At 35.4% G+C, this 22,325-nt stretch overlaps 1 protein-coding gene across 1 annotated transcript; it reads left to right on the top strand.

Moving 5' to 3' along the window:
- Positions 1 to 5,179: 5,179 nt before the first annotated feature.
- LOC110789992 (cinnamoyl-CoA reductase 1) lies at positions 5,180 to 21,378 on the top strand. Its single transcript, XM_021994722.2, has 9 exons — positions 5,180 to 5,456; positions 14,858 to 15,028; positions 16,167 to 16,225; positions 16,889 to 16,977; positions 17,107 to 17,298; positions 19,110 to 19,655; positions 20,455 to 20,600; positions 20,729 to 20,842; positions 20,930 to 21,378. Exons 2-6 carry the CDS (start codon positions 15,015 to 15,017, stop codon positions 19,191 to 19,193), a joined length of 438 nt encoding a protein of 145 aa, XP_021850414.1. The 5' UTR covers positions 5,180 to 5,456; positions 14,858 to 15,014; the 3' UTR covers positions 19,194 to 19,655; positions 20,455 to 20,600; positions 20,729 to 20,842; positions 20,930 to 21,378.
- The last annotated feature ends 947 nt before the right edge of the window (positions 21,379 to 22,325 follow it).

Below are 22,325 nucleotides of genomic sequence, written 5' to 3'. Positions count from 1 at the left end.
TTCTTTGTGGATTAGAGCTCTGCAATTCTATCTTTCCACAAACTCTTTTCTATAAATATAGCCCAAGTTCGACGTGAAATCAGAACACACAATTCATATTCTGAGTATTGACTCCAACCCCTAGCCTAAGCCTAACGCTGCGAAATTGTTCACGCGTTCTGTCGCAATCGATCCATAAATCGAACAGAACGTATCCTGTCCCATAATTTGAGATTCGTTAAATAAAAAGGAGAAATAGCAAAGTCAAAGTGGTTAGTTTTCTGAGAACCGTGACGCACCTCTCAAGGGTGCGTCGTAATGTGTCCCTTTTCTATGATTTAATTGCTTTCCTCGCCCTTTTTATGAACTGTTAAACTAACTAAATCTGATTGTTCTATCACGCTTAATAAATATAATATTTTTGGGAAATTGGATCATCATGCCAGGTCCCTTAATGCTATTTAAATCAGATAATCGCGATCGATCTAGTATTATATGTTGCATATTGCTAAAATCAACTCAGATTAGTTTAATAGTTAACGCATGTCCCTTCAATTATTTATGCTGAGCTAGTAAGGATATCCTGCCTCTGGAGTTATCGAAGAGCGAGTACTCCTCTCGGTAGTTACAGTCCCCCGAACCCTCAATCTCTACCTTGCGGGTGTATGTTGAGAGATCCCCACACCAGGGATCACAAGGGAACCTACGGCCGTCGTGGTCAAACATAATTGCACTCCCTTTATGTCACGATAACCGGGTTTTGTCAGTTTTTCTCATTGTCGTTAAAAACTGAATGGCGACTCCTATATTACTAGTCAATTGGGTGTAAACTCACAGGAAATCCAATTACACTTGATTGAATAAAAAGAATCGTCACACCCACGAGGGACGAGGTCACGCATTAGCCTCGCGCTTTTTCGACCCCCTCACAGTTACCAATTCAAGTTATTGCACCTATGTGGGCAATACATGATGGGTGGGATTTCTTGTATGGAACACAAAATGGGCAACACACTGAAAATGCACAAGATACGCAAGAGGACAACAATGCACAAAGAATTACAAGTGAGGCAGCAATGGCAGACATTCCAGAGAGCTCAAATGCACAACAAAACAGAGGCAATCAAGCATGGGAAGACATTCCAGAGAGCTCAAATGCACAACAAAACAGAGGCAATCAAGCATGGGAAGACATTCCAGAGAGCTCAAATGCACAAGCAAACATATCAAGTCAAGAATGGGAAGTTTGGGAAGACATGCCAGAAACAAACAGAGAATCAAGGGGACTAAGGATCATGGGTTGATCAAATGATACAACACTTTTGTGTTTTGGGAACATGTATTTTTGGGGGACAAGTAGTCACTTTTGGAAGCTTGAATGTAAGGAATACATGTATGCAAAACATTTTGTAAGCAAAGTAACATTTTGAAATGAAATGAATGAATAGTTTGTTAAATTGGTTTGGTTTGGTTCAAGTAATATCATTGCATTAAAAAATACATTAACATGCACATTCACATATCAACCAGAAGATCAAACAACATAAGATCTCAGATTGTCCCCAAGCATCATTGACCGAACCCTTTCCCATAATACTTAGCTCCTGAAAATCATCATTGATGCTAATGGTGCACGAGTATTATTGAAAAATAACAGGGTTTCAGCCTCAGCAAAAGAAGTCTCATCATAGATCACACATAAAACCAATAAAGGTAGTAATATCAAACAAACATAAAAAATTTTAGGTACCAACATGGCAATTTCATTTAGTCAAATGTTGTAGACATATACACAAAAGGATCTCAAAATGTCCCAAAGCATCACAATCACAAATCCAAGAAACAAGCACTTAGTGCCGGAGAAGCATCGTAATTGATATTAATGGCAGCAAATGAAAGACTCATCATTGATCACACACAAAGACAAATAAAGGGGACACAATCGGGAATCAACATAGAAATGAATAGGTTTCCCGGTCTAATGCCAGTTTATATGTGTTACGAAACTATCCGTTTCCTAAGACATGAAAACTGGCAAAAGATCGAAAACCTAAACAAATTAGTTAAACATGGTCAAACATATTCAATCACAGTTTGTAACACAAAAGGATCTCAGAATGTCCCCAAGCATCACAGTCACAAATCCAAACTACAAACACTTAGCGTCGGAAAAGCATCGTAATTGATACTAATGGCAGCACGAGTGTTTGAAGTTAATTGGATTTATTTCTCAGCAATTGAAAGACTCATCATTGATCACACACAAGGACAAATTAAAGGCACACAATTAGGAATCAACATAGAAATGAATGCCAGTCTATATGTGTTACGAAACTATTCGTTTCCTAAGACATAAAGACTGGCAAAAGATAAAAAAACCTAAACAAATCAGTTAAACATGGTCAAACATATTCAATCACAGTTTGTGACACAAAAGGATCTCAGAATGTCCCCAAGCATCACAGTCACAAATCCAAACTACAAACACTTAGCGCCGGAGAAGCATCGTAATTGATACTAATGGCAGCACGAGTGTTTGAAGTTAATTGGATTTATTTATCAGCAATTGAAAGACTCATCATTGATCACACACAAGGACAAATTCAGGGGACACAATTAGGAATCGGTTTAAGGATCTCAGGTGTCCCCAAGCCTCATTGAAGCACATTATCTTGGCTTCTCAGCAAATTGAAAGACTCGTCATCGATCAACACAACATGGTCAAACAGGGTCAAACAGGGTCAAACAGGGGACATTTCTTCGTGGTTAACACAACAAACCAAACACATCAGGGACATTTCTTCATGGTTAACACAACAGACCAAACATATCAGGGACAAATTCATCAAGAAAATCTCAAAAAGGGACCAATTCATCAAGTAAATCTCAAACAGGGACATTTTTACAAGCTAAAACAGGGACAAATTCATCAACTCATTTCATCATTTCATATCATAATTTCATATCATCATTTCATTTCATCAATTCATCTCATGATTTCGTCATTTATCATGTCATCATCATTTTTTCATTTCATCAAGTTCATTTCATCAAGATCAAATAGGGACCCATTTAACATTTGTCATCATTTGTTCATTTCATCAAGATCAAATAGGGACAAATTCATCAAGTAAACATCATGTAAACATCAAGTAAACATCATTTCTCATGCATCAAACAAACAGGGGCGAAAAACAATGATTGAAAATCAATAAAACCCTCCAAACTCCACATGCATCAACACATTCTCCTTCAACAACAACAAATCCAACCCTTGCCAGCAAGAGATCACACTTGCTGGCCTACAATCATCAACAGCTAAACATGCATTCTAAAAGGAAAGCCATAAATAGAGAGAGAGGGAAGAAGAGAAAACCGCCCCTTGTAGACATGCAACACCAACAAAGCTAAGACCTCGAACATGCACCATCAGATTTTGAGCCACTGTTATTGGGATCGCATTTCCCTTTGTCAGCAATTAGGGTTTCAGACCCCCAACATCCACACCATCAGGGGACTTAGGTGGAGGTTGATCAACTTCATCATCAGGAATTAGGGTTTTAGATCCGCCAGGGGACGGTGGCGGTGGCGGTTTACCCTCCACCGTTTTTTCAGATCCGGTGGAAGGAGAAGCACATAAAGAATTATATCTTTGGCGTAAATAATTGAGATATTCACCACTATAGCTGTGATCGCCTTCACAATACTCACCAAGATCGCAGTGCTCATCGGTGCACTGATACTCAAATGACTCCGTCTTGCCGACGTTATCATCGGAAGAGGAAAACCCATGAAAACTCTCCGTTTTTTTTGGAACCCATCAAACCAGAAACTCAACCCAGAAACTCAATCAAATAATCAGAAAATCCCGAAACGCAACCAAAAAACCCAGAAACTCAACCAAGATCAATCCAAACCCAGAAACTCAACCCAGAAACTCAACCAAGATCAATCAAAACCTAGAAAAACGCAAAAACTCAAAGATCGATCAAGATCTTCAACCCAGAAACCCAGAAACTCAACAAGATTCGAAAAAAACCCAGAAAAACCCAAAAACTCAACCAAAGAATCAAGATCTTCAACCCAGAAAAACCAGAAACTCAATCAAAACCCAAAAAAACGCACATGCAAACACTTTTTTGAAAACTCAAATCACAAAAGTAACCCAAAAACCCTAGATCTTCAACCAACTAAACCCAGTAAACAAAGAAACTCAACCAAACCCAAACAAAAGCCAGAAAACAACCCAAAAAACGCACATGCAAACAATTTTTTAGAGAGATCTAAGCAAGAAAACATCAAAATCAAAAGAGAAACCACTTTTTTTAAGGTTTTAATCCCAGAAAACCCAAAAAACTCAAGAGATTTTTTCAAATTCTAGAGAGAGAAGGAGAGAAACCAGAGAAACAGAGTGAATATTTGAGAAAGGAAGATGAAGAAATGAGAGGAGAGAGAGAGGAATACGGGTGAGAATGGGGTGGGTGGGGGTTATATGGGGGGACAATTAATGTTCCCCATAAAAACCCCAACTCTCCATGTCTGACTTCCCCCTTTTTAAAAAAAAAAATTCATTTTTTTTATTATTTTAATATTTTTTCGAATTAAATAATTGGGAGAATTAGGTAATGTTTGTAATTGTTTAGAACTTTAGGGGTATATTCGGAAAGATTTTATGTCCAAAAATGGGAAGTGGACACATAAAAGGGAACGCCATATTTAGGAACTGGACACATATTTAGGAACGGAGGGAGTATCACATAAGAAACCACTTTTTCATTTAAGTGGTTTCTTATTTTTCATTTAAAATAAACCGTTTAAAAAAATAGTAAGAGCATCTTTAATATTAAGATAATTGGTAAGTTGCTTTCATTTGCCACATCAGATTTTCAAGCAACTATTTTTTCATGTGTATTTTGCTCCAATGGTTAGCAAGTTGCTTGAGTTTTAAAACCATTTTTTTTAATTTATTTTTATTACAATTCACATGTTTATCAAATAATTTTTTTTTCTTTTTCGTTCTTTTTTTCCCAAGCTAATTTGCTTAACTTGGCTAATTGTTCGTATGTACTCCAATGGTTGGCTAGTACCTAGAAAGTTTATGAAAATTACAAGCTAGTTCCCATATGTAACAATTGGAGATTGCTCTAAGAAACATATTCTTTAAAGTGGTTTCTTCCTTCTTTTTATTTTTCTAAATTAAAAAAATGAAAAGAAAATTAAAGGACCTCCAGTCCTGCAGAGCTGCACTCCTGCAGTTTACACCGATCGTGAATTTTCCTCGCTTCCTCAAAGAAAAAAAATCCTCTCTTTATTTACCTCCTTTCAACTTCTTTGCACTCTTGTTGTTCTTGTCGCTCGATGCTTCTTCTACACGTTGTTGCTTCTCTGCACTGAACGCACCACCGGCTGCGCCGCCTCCATCAACCACTATAACTCTGCAATTCAGTATTGCTCTTCTCTTCTATTCTCTTTAATGGGTGAGAATGGTTTGATATTCCCTAATATTTGTATTGTTTATCTAATTTGTTAATTTTATTTTCATAGTTGGTTGAGTTTTATGTTTTGTGTTATAAATTGAATTGTAATTGATAATTATTGAATTTTAGGGTATGAAATTTGATTGATTATTTGGGGTAAGTGACGCCATAGTATAGTAGTAGAGCAGCAAATATTTTCTTAGATGGGATTGAATTGGATTCTTCTCCTCATTGTTTGGTAGTCTTTAGGATTCCCTTCTAAGAAATCATCAACTATAGGGGTGATGTACTTGTTGCCTTATTTCTAATAGTCTGATACTTCTTATTTCCTTAGAAATGTGTCATATATATATGTAACGCTAAGAGAGAGACTTGTGAAGTTATGATAGTTTTTCTTTGTTTTGTGGTTAAAATTTCATAATGAATGCAAATGATTTTCGGTGAGTTAGTTTCTTAAAACTGAATAAGGATTGGGGATTTGTAGTATTTTTAACTCAAAGTTTGAGTGCCAATTGATGTTCCATGATGTAGCCTTGAACGAGCACTTAAGCCAAGTCTAGATGTCTGCGTGTTAGCATTCGCTTTTAGCCATCAAGTTTCTGTTTTGCATTCCCTCTTTAGATACGTTTCTGTTTTGCAGAAAGTGGCCACTTTGTATATCTTTCAGCCATCTAGAACTCTTATATGTACTATATATGAAATAAAAAAGTACTAACAAGAATATTCAATGCCCTTGTCATGACTTGTGTATGTGTGTATCCACTTTAAGGTGGTTTGTCCTCTCATTACAATCAGGATTATGGCAAATAGATAATGTTGATTTGTTGTCACAAAATAGAGTAATATTCTTAGAAATTGTGAATTCCAGATCATCCAAATGCCATGAGACCAAACTAACTCACTTTTTGTTTGGGACACACTTCTGTATTTTGATTCTATGTTGGACATTAATGACATATATACATGACTCAATGAAAAAATGGAGATTCATCATATAGATCTTCGAAACCTCCGGAAAAATGAGGTTTTGATATCACTATCCAGAAAAGAAAAGATTATTAGGTATCATAAACTTGAAGCTTCTTGTGCGCTTTGAAAGCTTGTCGAAGCTGCTGATAATTATTCCTGTAATGCTTGAGGGAGAAACATAACTGCCTAATTGCCTCCCTTTTTCCTTCAGCGGCTTCCAACGCCAAGACTTTATGTCTCTTAACCTCTTCTCTAAGTTCCTCATCTCGTACCTTAATTCCTGCACCACTTTACTTGCCTCGTCGTTTCCAGAAACGAACAGTTGCAGATGCTTTTCAATTTTAGCAACTCTGTCATTTCTTGCACTTAATTCATTATTGATCTTATCTTTTTCACTTGATAGGTTTTCATATTTTAGCTTGAATGCATCGAGGTCACTTTCCAAAATTTATAGCCTATGTGTCTTTTTCAGTAATATCTCCTTTCAGATGTTCAATTTCATTATTTAAATTTTTTCCCCAGGCAACATGCTGAGATTCTAGAGAATAACAATTTAGATTTAATCCTCGCTTTCCATGTAACAACTTCCTTCCGAGCCATTTTAAGGTGATCCTTTAATTTCCGTATATTGTCAAAGGAATCCCTATTTTCTTTTCTTAATGCACCATCTCTTTGTCTAAATCTTGAAGTCTCCCATTTGTGATTCTCAAATCTTCTGACAGTGCCCATATCTTTTGTTCGGGTTGAGAAATATCTACTCCAAATGCACTTTCATCAGTTTCTAACTCAACCTCCACCTTAAGGGTTTTGGTATTTGGTATAGCTATAAGGATTTTTGGCATGTTCAGTTGTGAAAGTAGTTGAAGATATAATATTAAACAACCTTGTGTCTAGGTCCAAAGACTCGTTTCAATGATACACTTGAAAAATCCTTGTACAAAGTGGGCGTAAAGTTTGTCATCCTGGATGTTGTTAGGGCTATGAGTAGTATTAGCCTGGATAGTAATGGATTTGTTTCTCTATAGCTTTTGTTGTCTTGTCGTAATCAATGTCTGTGTTGATATTTGTGGTAGAATATAATTTTACAGTATTTGGCACGAAGAATTTTCAACATATACAGTATAATTATCCTAATGAGAGAACCATAGTGTAAAAGAATATGCATAAAGTCGAGGGAAAGCAGAAATGGGTATAACAAACTGTTAAAATTGTGGAAAGAATTGATGATAATTTATCATATCATGTGAATCCATAGATAGTTCTTGTTGATTTTTTATGCGTTGATCCGGTAATTCCTGTTCCCCTGATTTGGGTTCTAATAATTGGTACTCCGTATTTTACTTCACGAGTTTTCTCATCTAATTCCACCTGTTTAACATTTTGGTGTTCCGGTGAGTCAAGCTAGTTTATGTTGTCAAATGGTTACATATTTTGTAAAGAATTCTTCATGGTTATGTAGACACCTAATTTGTGTCTCCCCTAATGGGATGATGACGAGACCATTATCCTTGCTAAGTGGTTAGTGCAACTCCGTGCGGACGTTCCAATTGCTAAGATATATTCCAAAATCCAATATTCAAAGTCCGACTCACGAGCCCGTTCCCATTTCGGAACTTGGTACAAAATTCAATCTCCAAAAATCAAATTCAAAATCCAAACACAATCTCACCCAATGGACCTCCCCATTGGTTTTACAAGGTCATTTCCAGTCAAAATGCCATTAAGCAATCCAAAATCGGGCGCCGACCCACAAAACCGAGCATGCCGGGCCCCGTCCCGTAAAACCGAGTCCAATCACGAAACCCAAATTCAAAAAAAAGAGTGTTTTTTTACGCAAACCCAAGCTTAACCTTCAAGCAGAACTACGTGCCAAAATCGTACAAAGGTACAAGACTACAAGATAAACCAAAGGACGATGTCATCGACCTTTTTTGGCGAAACTTGGGACACGTCACCTGCGCTGGGCCCTGGCGTGTCTTGGCGTTTAGCCGCCTAATCTCCTATATAAACCCTCATTTCCACACCAAATGGAGGCAAATTTTCAATACAACGCCGTAATCTCAAATTTTCCTCTCAAATTCCAATACAAAATTCAAGTTTCCAAATCTACAATTTCCACTACAATTTCTAAAATATTTAAGCAATTGGGAGCACTAATCGGAAAACTAGCCTAATCCTAAACAGGTAATTTCGAATCCCTAATCAAATCAAGATGATGTTTTCTACTCTTCTACATTTCTAAAATTCAATATACAATTCCAAGGATGTTGTCATTTGAGTTCATGCTCATGATTAACTAGGAAACATAGCCAAAGTGCCATCTTTGGGGAGATTTTCATTCTTGAAACTCTTCCCAAATAATTTTCTAAGTACACTTCAATATCAACATGCAAGATTCAAGCTTTATTTTCGAAAATGATTAGTAAAGTGTTGAACTTTCACACTTCAAAGGTTTCTCCTTTACAACAATAATCATATAATTTTACAAAATACAAATCTTCTCAAAGTTCAAGGATGTTTGGAAAAGTGAAAAATCCTCTTCCAAACTAGAACACGTGAGCATTCAATTTTCTATGATCAAATACAAGTTCTATTTTCAATATTCAATGATGTTTAAGTAAGAGAAATTCCTCCTTAAACTAGAATCAATTTCTAGTTATGGAGCACATTAAAGATGAGGCCCTGTTACATTAAAAGGTCTAATCATTAAGAACCAAGTCTCCAAATTTCAATATTCAATTTCAATATTCAATTTCAATATTCAAGTTCAATATTCAATTTCTATTTCAATAATCAAAGCCTTTTTAGAGAATTGAATCCGTGTCGAACACACTTATTATTAAGTAGTTGTTTGGCGTTCGGATCTCAAGTACAATAATGCAATTTCAATATCGTTATTTAAATATCGTCATTTCAATATCGCACTTTCAATATCGCACTTTCAATATCACTTTCAATAACGCAATTTCAATAATGCACTTTCAATAACGCATTTTCAATATCGCACCTTTATGTTTGCAATTTCAATTCCGCACTCTTTACTCACCTTTTTTAAGGTGATGTGGTTTTGTACGCATTTCAATAATTCCTACTATCTTGTGATGATGCTTTACATGTTTATTGCTTTCATCACCCAACATGTTAAATACAACAATATACAAAGGTTACATCACGCTTAACAAAGATAATTTTTGGACAAATCGGCCTTAGGTTCATTTAATTAACTTTAAAGCAAAGTGACCACGTACAAGTAGCAAATACAATGTTCTAAATGCATGATTCAACCGACTTAGTGTCATGATTAGGATTTCATGAAAACGATCCTTATCTTGTATTCGAATGTACTTGAAAAAGCTTGCCAAATAAGCGGTTCGTTCCCGTGCCCGAATCTCACCCATTCGGTTTCTAAGATTCAATGCCTTATCCACAAGAGTCAATTTTGGTCCTTCCAAACTGGATCCTTAAAATGTTTGGTGGCGACTCCTTCGAAATTCAAAATCTCAAAACCCGTAGGGATCATACAAAAACAAACACCCCCTATTGGTTATATTACAGAAACAACAGATATATTTTGATTATTATCTGCTTGTTATAAACATGACAGAGGAAATTATGTTGGTTGATAAAGTTGGGTGGGTTAAGAAAGGGGTAAGTTGTCATAGGGAAGTCTTTGAAATGGGAAACTACTATATTTTTACACTTTTCCAAACCCATTCAACTTCTTGTTCGTTGAAATTATATAACAATGGGTTCATTTGTTATTTAATTTGAGTTTTAGAGGATGGTGAATAGACTTACTATAACCTATGCTTTTTTAGAGTAGTATTTATGATCTGAAACAAATGTTTAAGAGTGGTTCACATTATTATGGATGGATTGATGGATGGATCTTGATTGTGTTGCAGTCTTTGTCGGCAAAATAGAGGTTCATTCTATAAGGAGATACAAAATGAATGCAAAATACATAAGAATGAAACTCTGTTAGCCCTACATTTTTCCTCGAGGTGTGCATGACTAATATGCAGAATTCAAGTAGAATGCAGATAGAAGATGTTTAATTATGTATAATCTCTGTTCGTCCTTCTCTTGTCCTCGAGTTATGCGTGACTATCAACTGGAAATAAACTTATCTGTTATTGTCGAGATCCATGAAGATGGTGAGGCTCATCATCATAATTTCAGTGGAGAAATTACTGATGAAGCTTTAGGTAGATTTCTGAGCACTATATTGCAGTCAAATGGCTATAATTGAGAGGTTGATCTTCTTTCTGGTATGATAGATTATTCTTTTCTGTCTCTGAAGGCTGTTGCTTCCCCATCTGTAGTTGATAATATTATATTGGCTATCAATTCCATAAGAATTCAACAAAAGCTTCTGCATATGGAGGGGAGAATTTTTATGGGTCTGACAACAACTTTAATCTTCCAAGTGAGAAGACCGAGAAGCTGGAACGCAGAGATGGAAATGGTGTTGTGACGGTGGCTAATGCTTTCGAAACCTTGAACATGCACAATCAAAACTACCATGAACCCCTGCTTGTTATTGAAGATATGTGCAATTTTAGGCCCGAAACAGTTGTTTTTCCCACTGTAGTTACTCCTCGTGTAGTGGGAATTTTCTCTAATGTATGTTCTGAATATCCTAGTGAGGCTGATGGAAATGGGAATGGCTCAGAAATTGACTGAGGTAATAAAATGTCGTATAGTTGGTCGTTTCTAGTTATCCTATTTGTTTGTATGGAGTTGACTGAATTATTTTTCTGCAGTCTGCATAGGATTCTAAAGATGTTGGCTTATGTAAGGATGACTCTCTCATTGTGTTGTGATGGCTGAAATTGAAGCTAGCCTCTATGGATTGCAGGTGCTCCACATTTTTGCTTTCTCTCAACTTGTTATTTCCTTGTTGATGTTATATTTTCAACAAGATATTATTTGGAAGCCATTTTACCATTTGTACTTCTGGGACTTTTCATCATGGGAAATCCAACCTTTTCTGGAAATGAGATCTTGTGGAAAAATGGTTTCTCTTTATTTTCTTTTTAAGGGAATGCTTGGATTGGGTGTAATGGATTACGGGGGTAATAAACGTCAAACCACCTTAATAAAAGGACAATGAAGGTGAATTGAGGTGGTTGCAAGAAGGGTGGTGTGGTGGTATTGTGATGAGAAGTTGTGGTAGTGGTGGTGTTGTGAGGAGAAGGGAGGAAGGGGAAAGTTATTACCCCCAAAATGAGGGTAATAATCACCTTAGTGGGATGGTGGGTAACTATTCCCCCATAATAATGGTATTTGTTCCCCCTTTCCTTTTATTTTCTTCTTGCCAACACTAGCTTATTTTTTTTGCCACCACTTCATCCCCTCATAAAAATCACCTTCAATTACCTTATTTTTTTAGTAACCCACTTAATGCATTACCCTCAATCCAATCATGCCCTAAATGCATATAAACTAGGGTACATGCATGCATGTGTTTCTGCCTCTTCATGTGTTACCTGCTCACCTATATTTATTGTCAGGAAGCTGGGTATATAGAATTTAAAGCCGGTTTACTTTTGTAAACTGTTTAATTGACATATTATAGCTGATACACATATCATCAAGGATGCGGATTTGAAGAATTGAGAGAAATAGGATATGATACTTATGGGACTGTTTATCATGGGAATTGGTGAAGATCAGATGTTGCTATCAAGATAATTAAAAAGAGTTTATTTTTAGGATGATGATCAGAGAAAGAGTGGTTGGTAAGTCTTTCTGATGAACTTGGCTGATTAAATTTAGGGAAGACAGGAAAACTGAAACCATTGCTGGTTTTGTTGTACTTGACTGATTCATTTTAGGGAAGACCTCCCATAGTTGGAACTTTTTTTGTTGTTAATTTTTCCTATATTGTATGGCTTTATATAAATAAAAAACTGATATATTTTCATTTGGTCACATTTTATAATATTGATTTTTAATAATTTTTTTTGTCTTTGTAGTATTATAGTGGAGTACCTACTACTTATTCTCAAGCGAAAATTGATGAGTTGAGAGACTTATGGGTTACCTATGTGTCCGAGCATAATGAAATTGATGAGGAATCTGAATATAGTATGGATTATGAAGACGATAATATGACGTAGGTGATTTATAATTTTATTTTGATTTTAGAACTTTGTATTTCTTTACGTAAAAGATTATGGGACGAAACATCCTTTAGACGTTAACATTTTTTGTAATATATTTTTTTGGGATTAATGAAAGATTTGGATTATTTTGGTATAGTACTATTAGGTGGGAAAAAAAAAGGTCGTACCCACATTATGTACGTGCAATGCAAAAAAAAAACTTAAGAAACCTCTCTTCTGGAAAGTTGGTTTCTTAAAAAAATTAAAGAGACCCCTTTTCGATCGGAGGTGGTCTTTTTAATTTTATAAAGAAACCACTTTTCTGGAATAAGTGGTTCCTTATATAGGTTAATTAAATAATACTTTTTATATATAAATAACCACCTTTCTACCATAGGTAGTTTCTTATTTTTAACAAATAAACCCCTCGAACAAGGTGGTTTCTTAACCTAAGAAACATGTGATTCTAAGACCACCTCTCATGAGGTCTCTTTTAAGTTTTTTGAGGTAGTGTGATTTTAAATTATGTTCTTTTGTGAATAGGCATTGAAGCATTCATGTATTTCACTTTGAATAAATATATCCATATTTTCTCAAGTCACTAGTACATAATTGAGCTTATGTAACACGTGTTGGTAACACTTTTTGAAATGCAAAATCACTAGATATTTAAGTAACACTTTGGTAACAGTTTTTCTATAATGTAACACTCAAGGTAACACTTTTAATTTAGGTAACATTTTATGGTAACACTTTTAAAATAGGTAACACTTTATGGTAACACTTTTAAAATAGGTAACAATTTATGGTAACACTTGTAAAATAGGTAACATTTTATAGTAACATTAAAAAGTGTTACCTTATTTTTTAAAAGGAAAATTAAATATTTGCAATGAAAACAGGGCTAATCCCAAAAATTCCATATTGATAGAAAAATTAAGTACTTGCCGCCAAAAAGAAAATTAGAATTTGGTTTTTATTTTTCCTCAAATTTTTGAAATCGCCAGAGACCAAAAAACTGAAAAAAATATTCTATCTTAATTGTTTTTTTAAAAATAAAAATAAATTAGAAGAAAGTGAAAAGAAAAAGAAAGGGAACGCCTCATCCATCTCTTTGCCTCCATTATCTAGGGAAAAACTCCCTCTCATTTCCCCTCCATCTTCTTCGTACCTTTGCTACCTCACTCGCCGTTCTTAATTCGTAATTGCTCCCACTTCTCTCACTCAACCTACCACCGCCTATGCCGCCTCCATCAACCACCGCACCTCTTTCTCTTTAATTGGTTAAGAACTGAATTCCGCCCTAATATTTGTGTTGTTTATCAGTTATTTTAATTTTATTTTGTATAATTGGTTTGATTTTTAAGTTTTGTGCCTATAATTCCAATTGTAGTTGATGATTTAGAATTTAGTGGAATTTTATGGTATTGAATTTGATTGATTATTTGGCGTAAAGGATGCCATAATAGAGCAATAGAGCAGTGATTCTCCTTATTGCTGATGCTCCTTCATCTTATTCTCCTTATTGTGTATATAAGGATTGACTTTAATTTGAATTTTTGGTTTTGGATCCAAGATGTGCTGATTTGATTTGAGTTTGAATGTGTTTGCTTAATTTTACATGTCTTTTGCCTTTTGGATCACTGTTATGCTGTGATGTTTCAAGACATGATATCTGATTTAGTTTTTTATACACAGTATATATGTAAATAGTAGTTTAAGTTACAAAAATAATTCAGTAATAAGTTAATTAAATGGTGTTTAGGTATTTAGTCTATACACGCAAGGAATATGATTTAAAAAGTTGATGTCTGGATTTTATTAGAAATTAATGATTTATATGAATCTTTAGTCCATTTTGCAATGTAGTTATAGACTTATAGTTAGATCACTAGTGTACTTCGCAAAACTCTGGATTTAGATGGATCTTTGTTGTCGGTTGAGTCTGATTTCTATTATTTATTCAGCAAAACGACTGCTTTCGTTATTAGTGTTTATGAATGATTTGAGTCATATGTATAATATATATGGTTTTGCTTGTTGCAGTGGTAGGTTAAGTATTTGTGGATTAGGAACATAATTTCTTGGATGCCATTCCCTTCGAAGAAATCGAGTCATATGTATAATATGGTCTTCAGGCCTCCCTTCTAAGAAGTCATCGACTATAGTGGTCATGTACTCTTTGGCTTGTTCCTAATAGTCTAAAGAGTCGTCTTCTTTGCATATATAGTCTGATAGTGTCGTCTTCTTTGTATAGAATTGTATTATTGTGCCAGATGTGTCTTCTAGTGAGTTTTGTGATGTTTGGTGTTTGGATTTCAGGTTTTGGAGGAAATCAGACTGGGGCTAGAGTTGAATGACTTCACTATGCAGAAACGACGGCTTGCACACATGCGTTTCTAAAGGAAGCTTTATAACTATGAGCATGTGGACTCATCTGTTATCTTTGAGACGCTATACTTGATTCTTGTTTTTGGCCATGGTACTGCTAAGGTAATAAACTGTGCTTCCTTATGAGCTCACTCTTCTGTTATAAGATGATTTCTCTTGAAAAAGTTTGCTGATACTGAAAGTTGTGTTATGATAGTTTGTACAGCTGTTCAAGTTGTTTTTTTTGCATTCCTTTTACTGAATGAGCCTTGGCCAATGTCAATGTCTCCTTCTGCTGACTTGAGGCAACATGGTCAAGTTTTTATTCGGTCTTTTGACATGCCATACTAGCTTTAGCTCTTGCCAATATCATTCACCAGTCACTATCTTTGAGATTACTGTAGGTATTATGTGTGATTATGTGGTTTATGTTACAATGCCAATCTTCATCACCATTTCTGTATACTGGATAATTTCTCTATGTCTGACTGCTGTCATGTAACTAGCTTCCTCAAGACTTATCACTTATCAGGATATTTGTTCTTCTGTAAATTACATAGTAATGATATAAAGAATCTATGATGTTTAAATAATGTTAGCTTCCTATTTGGCAAGGTCCCTGAGAATCTGAAGAGGAATATGCTACTTTTGAGGTTTATATGTCACTTTGAAAGGATGAATACATATCTACCAGTTACTGAGAATTAATGAAGCACTTCGAATTCAAGGCTTGACTGCACATATCATTCTGCAGGCACAACCTGACATGGAATCTGAACTTTGCGGATTTGTGAAGACCGAAAATAGGGGAGTTACTGGCTGTCTAATTCTGAACGAGTATAAAGCTAAATCCTAGAGAAGTGAAGCCTTCACGTATGTGAAACATGGAATTAATCATATATGATATACAATTATTTTGTTATTGCTTTAGTTGAATTTTCAGTTGAATCTTGAATGATTCCTATAACAAAGGTCCTCTGCATCTCCTGAACCCCCTCCATTAACTATGGCGCATTCAGTTTTTGTCTTGCAGCTTAAGTTCAGATAAATAGTTTGATGTACTTGCCTTGTACATTTGACAGACTAAATGCAATCAGTTACTTTGTTTTGTATCTATTGTTTTGATCTCTATTTTGTTCATATAACATTTGTTATCACCGTTGTTTCCTTCTTGAAATTGTTGCAATTAACTTTTACTAGATTATCGAAAACTAATGGTGCACTATTAACTTTAGGGATGACTAAACAGAACTTTTTGCAGGCACAACATGGCATGGAATCTCAACTTCGTGGATTTGCGAAAGATTGATGGAGTTACTGGTAAATTCTGAATACGCCTTATAAAGTTAAGACCCGGACAACAGAAAAATTCACGCATGTGAAGCGTGTCATTAGTCATATAGGATAGACCCGGTCAACAGAAAAATCTCACTGCATGTATATGCCTGCGGATAACTTATTTTTCTTTTCAAATATCTTATCTTGTGAATTCTTGTATGGCTGGGCTATTGCAGCAATGAGCCTCCTTTAGTTATTTCACCTGAAGACAATTCATTAAGCGTGAGCGCTAAACCATCTAGTGTGGAAAGATGGTGGCTACTGAAGCATGTCAGTGCTAGATATTTGACTTTGATTCATTGCCTTGCTGCTTCATAGTTCTTCTGTGTCATGCATAACTTAGAGCTCTCAGCGTATGTTACAACTCGATGTTGGTCCTTTACAGCTCTTTGTATGATTGTCTGACTGCTTGTTGTCTAGTAATTTTGAGTTGGATAGAAACTTTATTCATCACATAAGTTTTTTTCTATTAAATCGTTAGTATTCAGAAGTCTGACAATAATTGTTCATTTGCCTAATACTTCGTATTATTGATAATCTAGCAGAAAAATATAGAGTTTAGGGGAGTCAAATTTAGAGCACTACAATGAAGTAATAACTAATACCGATGAGGTATTGGCTTAGTGCTGACATCTTCAATTGCAGCAGTTGTATACAATGGAAAACCTCAAACTCCGGAAGTGGTTGTTGATGAAACCTGGTTTTCTGATCCAAATCTCTGTAGGAAAACAAAGGTGCGTAATTTTCTTGGACCTGTAGTAAAAAATGCTTGCCTTTGTTGTTATGCAGCCTGTGCTTGCCTTTGTTGTTATGCAGCCTGATTCTTTCCTTCTTGACCTATTTTCTCGACTTCTTCATATCAGGTTGAATTGCTTGATCCTGCTTTGAAGGGAACATTTATTGTTCTCAATGCCTGTGCAAAAGTCCCATCAATAAAAAGAGTGGTGCTGACATCTTCAATTGCAGCAGTTGTATACAATGGAAAACCTCAAACTCCGGAAGTGGTTGTTGATGAAACCTGGTTTTCTGATCCAAATCTCTGTAGGAAAACGAAGGTGCGTAAAATATGCAGTATTCTTTTGGTTAGATGTTTTCCTCACTGTTGAATTTAAGAAGTCCAGATGTTCAAGATTTATTTGGATTTGTCCCATGAAACCTGGATGGAAATTGAATCCGACTGATCACATGCTTCACCTGATTTAGGTTTGTGAGTCCTTTATTAATAAGGTACTTTTATCTTGTAAGATTTCTTCATTTACTCTTTCCATCCAATGGTTTTTTGATTTGTTTTTCCTAGCCCATGACCGTTCAAAACTTGAATTATATTTGAAGAATTTGAACAGTTTTTAGATGGTTGATAAAGCTTTCTTGGGCAATGCAGAAACCCCTTAAAATACCTTCTTACCACATTAATCTCTCAGTAACATCATCAAGGTGCTAACCCAGCTCACTATTTACGTAGGTAGATAGAATCCCCACTATGCCCCAAGAAACAGCAGCTACAGGGCGAATTAATTAAAATGCGACTCTTGAGTAGTGTCGTGACATTGACTATTGACTAGTCTCCTCCTTTTGAGTTGGAGCTAACCCATTTAGTTCACCTGAGACGCGAACCCTCAACCTGGACATCACTTACTGAAGTGCTTACAGTTCTTCTGCATTCGTTCTGTGCATATTAGAAGCTTCTACAATTGCAGTTTGTCAGCTGGAATAATTCTCCCATTTAACTTATAGCATTTTCTCCCTGCAAGAAGTACATAGTCCTGTATGAATCCACTTCCCACTCCCGAGCAGTCTCATTCAGACCCACACAGTGACACAACTGTAGTTAGCTCCATGCAACTTCATACCAGGAAACTTTTGAAGGGAAGTACGCTAGCAGATCGGTAGTTATGGATAGGAGCAGGAATAGGAGATATAACATATAACCATAGAGAAAATAGACCAGTGTTATGTTGATGTTAAATGTGTGAATTTACAGAGCTACAATCTTCTGATTATCGAGATCTGCATTATTCTGTATACCAGGATGAATTCTTTATATGTTTCCCAACTTCTCGTTTATTGTTAACCTAATAGATGGTCCTCATGCTTATGGTTTTCTAATCGGAGAATTCCTTTCTTAACCCCGACCTTTACCCATTGAAGAAAAAGAGTTAGGTATGAAACAGAGACCAAGGTTTGCTACTTGCTAGTAGTAGACTAGTAGCACTGAGACTTATTGTTGACAGGAGTTTCTCATAATACAATTGTTGTATAATAATTCCCACCATTGAATTTATTGCGTACAGATGTTTTAGGAAATGATATCGGTACCATATATTCTCTACCAGCCTATTTCTTTCCGGACCCGCAAATATGCTGATTGATATGGTTTTAACTCATTTACTGTCAAAAACAGTTTTAAACTCATTCTACGAATACTTTTACTCCTCAACTAAAAAGCTGTTAGTACTCATTTACTGTCGAAAACAGTCTTGCTTCATAGTATGTAGTTAACAATTAGAAAAATAAAGATTCAAGTAGAAATTTAGGGTCTAAGAAACTGACAAGAATAATTCTTCCTAATGCATGTTAGAAGAAGCATGTGTCTTTTATTTAGATATTATGGGATTACTCCGTACATTGATTCTTGTGAGCTCAGAAAAGATAGCCATGAAAAGTTGGAAAGCACGTCGAGGACATTGGGTTTATCTTTTCTACTCGACCCTTAATTACTCGTTTTTTGTGGTTATACAAGTTCATGATCAACCGGTTATATGTGGTTTAGTCTACCATTTACTAGTTTAGTCATTACTTTAAGATTTTTTGTTGTGCTTTCTTTTGTTATGGATATTTAATATTACTAATTTTATGTTTCTTATAGGATCAAGATGATGGATTAGATCTGATAGAAAACGAAGATCAAGTTGATATTGAGAATCATGCACACATAAGGGAAAATATTTGAAGATGAAAAGATAGAAGACATTTAGTTTTTTCAGCTACTTTCCTGTCAGACGGCCTGATGCTCACGCGTCTGTCAGACCATTTGTTTGCCCACGCGCGCGTGAGTTCACGCGCAGTATAAATCCTTTTATTTTCTCTCTCCTCTCATTCCTCTCCTGCAGCGACTCAACCTTTCTCCCTCCTCTTCGTTTCCTCCGTTCTAGATTTTCTCCTCTCCTCTCTGCACTCATCTCTCTTTGCCGGAGACAACACCATTTGTGCACCAGAAATCCACGGAGCTCCTCTCCTCGTTTCTCTGCTTAAAAGCCAAAGAAAATCAGACGATGGAGGTGCGACAGTGGTGTGCGGCTGCTACATCGATCTTTCCGCCCTCACACTCGCCAATTTGTCGGCGATCTCTCCTCCCAGCTACCGGAGATGTCAAGAAGATCCGTCGTTTCCGTTTCCGTTTCTTTGAGATTATGTAAGTATATTTTTCATATTCAATTTCGCACTCAAATTGCAGATCTAGGGTTTCGGTTTCTTCGTATGTATCTTAGGTCTCTTAATTACGCTGATGTAGTTGAAATTATTCATTCGAATGTGCATGAAATTATTGATTAAATTTACATTTTAGTTAGCTCTTCTTAATTTTAGTTTTGATTTGTGGAATTCTTAGTTATGAATTAAATTAGTTAATAGTTAATAATTTCTCACATTTAGTTATGTTTTTGTGGTGTTTAGTTTTCAGTACGAATTAGTTAACAATTTCTCATATTTAGTTATGTTTTTGTGGTGTTTAGTTTTCAGTATGAATTAGTTAATCCATGGTCATATTTAGTTAAGAATTTGCTTTGTTTAGTTAAGCTTTGTGGGAGTTGTGGATAGATTTTAGTCTAAAATAACTTAAAAGGATAAAATGTAAGTTTGGAGTAGCAGACAACAGTAGCCTATGAGTCTAGAACTAAGGTTGCCTAGCAAGAAGGTAAAAGTGAGATGTATGCTTAATAGACATAGACAAAGAGAAGTATGTAATCTTTAAAACAAAGAGAACTAATACATGAAGGTACTGTAAAACCGTGGTACCTTCAACTCTTCAAGCAAGAAAAGTAAATATAATAGTGTAATCACATTCCTTACTGAATTATTCATAATAGCATAAGATTTTCTTTGCCCTGTGGTTGCTTGCGGGACATGTGCCTTTACGCGACAACATGTGAATGGCATATGCCCTCTTTGGGTTGCTTAAATCTTGTTCTTTTCTATGTATGAGTAACACGCAGGAATAAGACCTGCACTGTGGTAGCTTCCTCTACTGGTTAGAGCCCAAGGGCTTGTTAAGGCTCAACGCGTGAGGATGGCTTTGGAAGGACGGGATGAATCGAGATCAGTCAATAATCTTCAAGTTGATCCTGTTAAAGAAGCTGAGGTACAATGAATAACAAAGTCTAATGCTTAAGTTTTTAACATCTAATGCCTGTTGGTTGCTAGAGTCTTTCATAAGCATGTTTTTATGTGTCCGTATCTTTCATAGTCCTTATTGTTTTCAATCTATAGGAACGATGGTGTGACAGTAGATGAAGCGTTGACAAAATCACGACAAAGCTGCAGTCAAGGCAAGTAGCAGCTATAAAGAGACAGAGGGCAGTTTCATACGCCACCACTCAACATGTAAACTATCAGCTTACTCAGATATGCATTGTCCTGCAGAAATTTCTTGTACTACAGTTTATTTGATCATTAAATTTGCTATTGCAGCAATTCAGAGGCAGCCCCAATTTAAACCCTGGGAAGAACAAACCATTTACCACTACTCGGCCTCTAGAACTTGATAAGAACATCTTTGGTTGGAGTTGGTTGGATCGTTGGATGGCTAGCAAACCATGGGAAAGTAGGTTGTCACAGGCTTGCTTGGTTGTGATGCCTTTCCAAGAGAAGTATGATTTTTAGGACTAGGACTTGTCATAGGCTTGCTTGGCTGTGATGCCTTCAACACATCATTGGTAGAGGATTATCTACAGTTGATGGGGGGATGGCATTTTTTGGTCTTAGAGATTGAGAGCATTCTAGGAATTGATTTGTATTGTTAAGTGTACTTATTGATTTATTTTTGTAATGATTAAGTTGGTTTTAGTTAAGAGTAAGTTATTTTTAGTTTAACTTTTGTTATATTTAGTTATGAAATAAAATACTCCGTACCTGAGTTACATTGTTTTGCATTGAAGTCATTTTTGTTTTAGTTATAATTTTCTTACATTAAGTTAATAATAATATTGTTTTAGTTAAGAACAATTATGATTTAGTTACTATGAAGTACGGAGTATTAAATTTGCTTTTAGTTAAGGTTTTTTTTTTTGAGGAAAGCTTTTAGTTAAGATTTGATTTGTTTTAACTTAGAAACACGTAACTAAAACTTCTGAAATCATAACTAATTGTTTCCATTCCTTAACTAGTTGGTTTCGTTGCTTAACTAGTTGGTTTCGTTGCTTAACTAATTGGTTTCGTTGGTTAACTAATTAAATTTCAAGCTTAACTTAATGGTTCCATGGCTAAACTAATGGAATTTGAGGTTTAACAAATACTTTCTTTGAATCTGTAAACTTATTAGTTACATTGCTTAACTAATCGATTCTAATGTTTAACTAATTAGTTCCATTGCTTAACTAATTAGTTACAATGCTTAACTAATTGATTCTATTGCTTAACTATTTGGTTTCTATGTTTAACTAATTGGTTGCATTGCTTAACTAATTGGTTTCATTGCTTAACTAATTGGTTTCATGGCATAACTAATTAGTTTCAATGCTTAACTAATTGGTTTCATTACTTAACTAGTTGGATTCAGTGTTTAACTAATTGATTCCATTGATCAACTAATCGGTTCTAATGTTTAACTAATTAGTTACAATGCTTAACTAATTGATTCTATTGCTTAACTACTTGGTTCAAATGCTTAACTAATTAGTTCGAGTGCTTAACTAATTGGTTCAAATGCTTAACTAATTAGTTCGATTGCTTAACTAATTGGTTTCATTGCTTAACTAATTGGTTCAAATGCTTAACTAATTAGTTCGATTGCTTAACTAATTGGTTCAAATGTTTAACTAATTGAATTTCAACGTTTCACTAATTAATTACAATGCTTAACTAATTG

Source organism: Spinacia oleracea, chromosome 5 (assembly GCF_020520425.1).
Source record: "Spinacia oleracea cultivar Varoflay chromosome 5, BTI_SOV_V1, whole genome shotgun sequence".
Classification (NCBI taxonomy): Eukaryota; Viridiplantae; Streptophyta; class Magnoliopsida; order Caryophyllales; family Amaranthaceae; genus Spinacia; species Spinacia oleracea.
This window is presented reverse-complemented; position numbering and strand designations above follow the sequence as displayed.

What these genes read in the sequence shown, in the direction of transcription:
- LOC110789992 (XM_021994722.2), top strand. An exon ending in ATCTCTGTAGGAAAACAAAG is followed by an intron (nt 16,978 to 17,106) that starts GTGCGTAATTTT and finishes TCTTCATATCAG; the next exon opens with GTTGAATTGCTTGATCCTGC. An exon ending in ATCTCTGTAGGAAAACGAAG is followed by an intron (nt 17,299 to 19,109) that starts GTGCGTAAAATA and finishes TGTTTCTTATAG; the next exon opens with GATCAAGATGATGGATTAGA.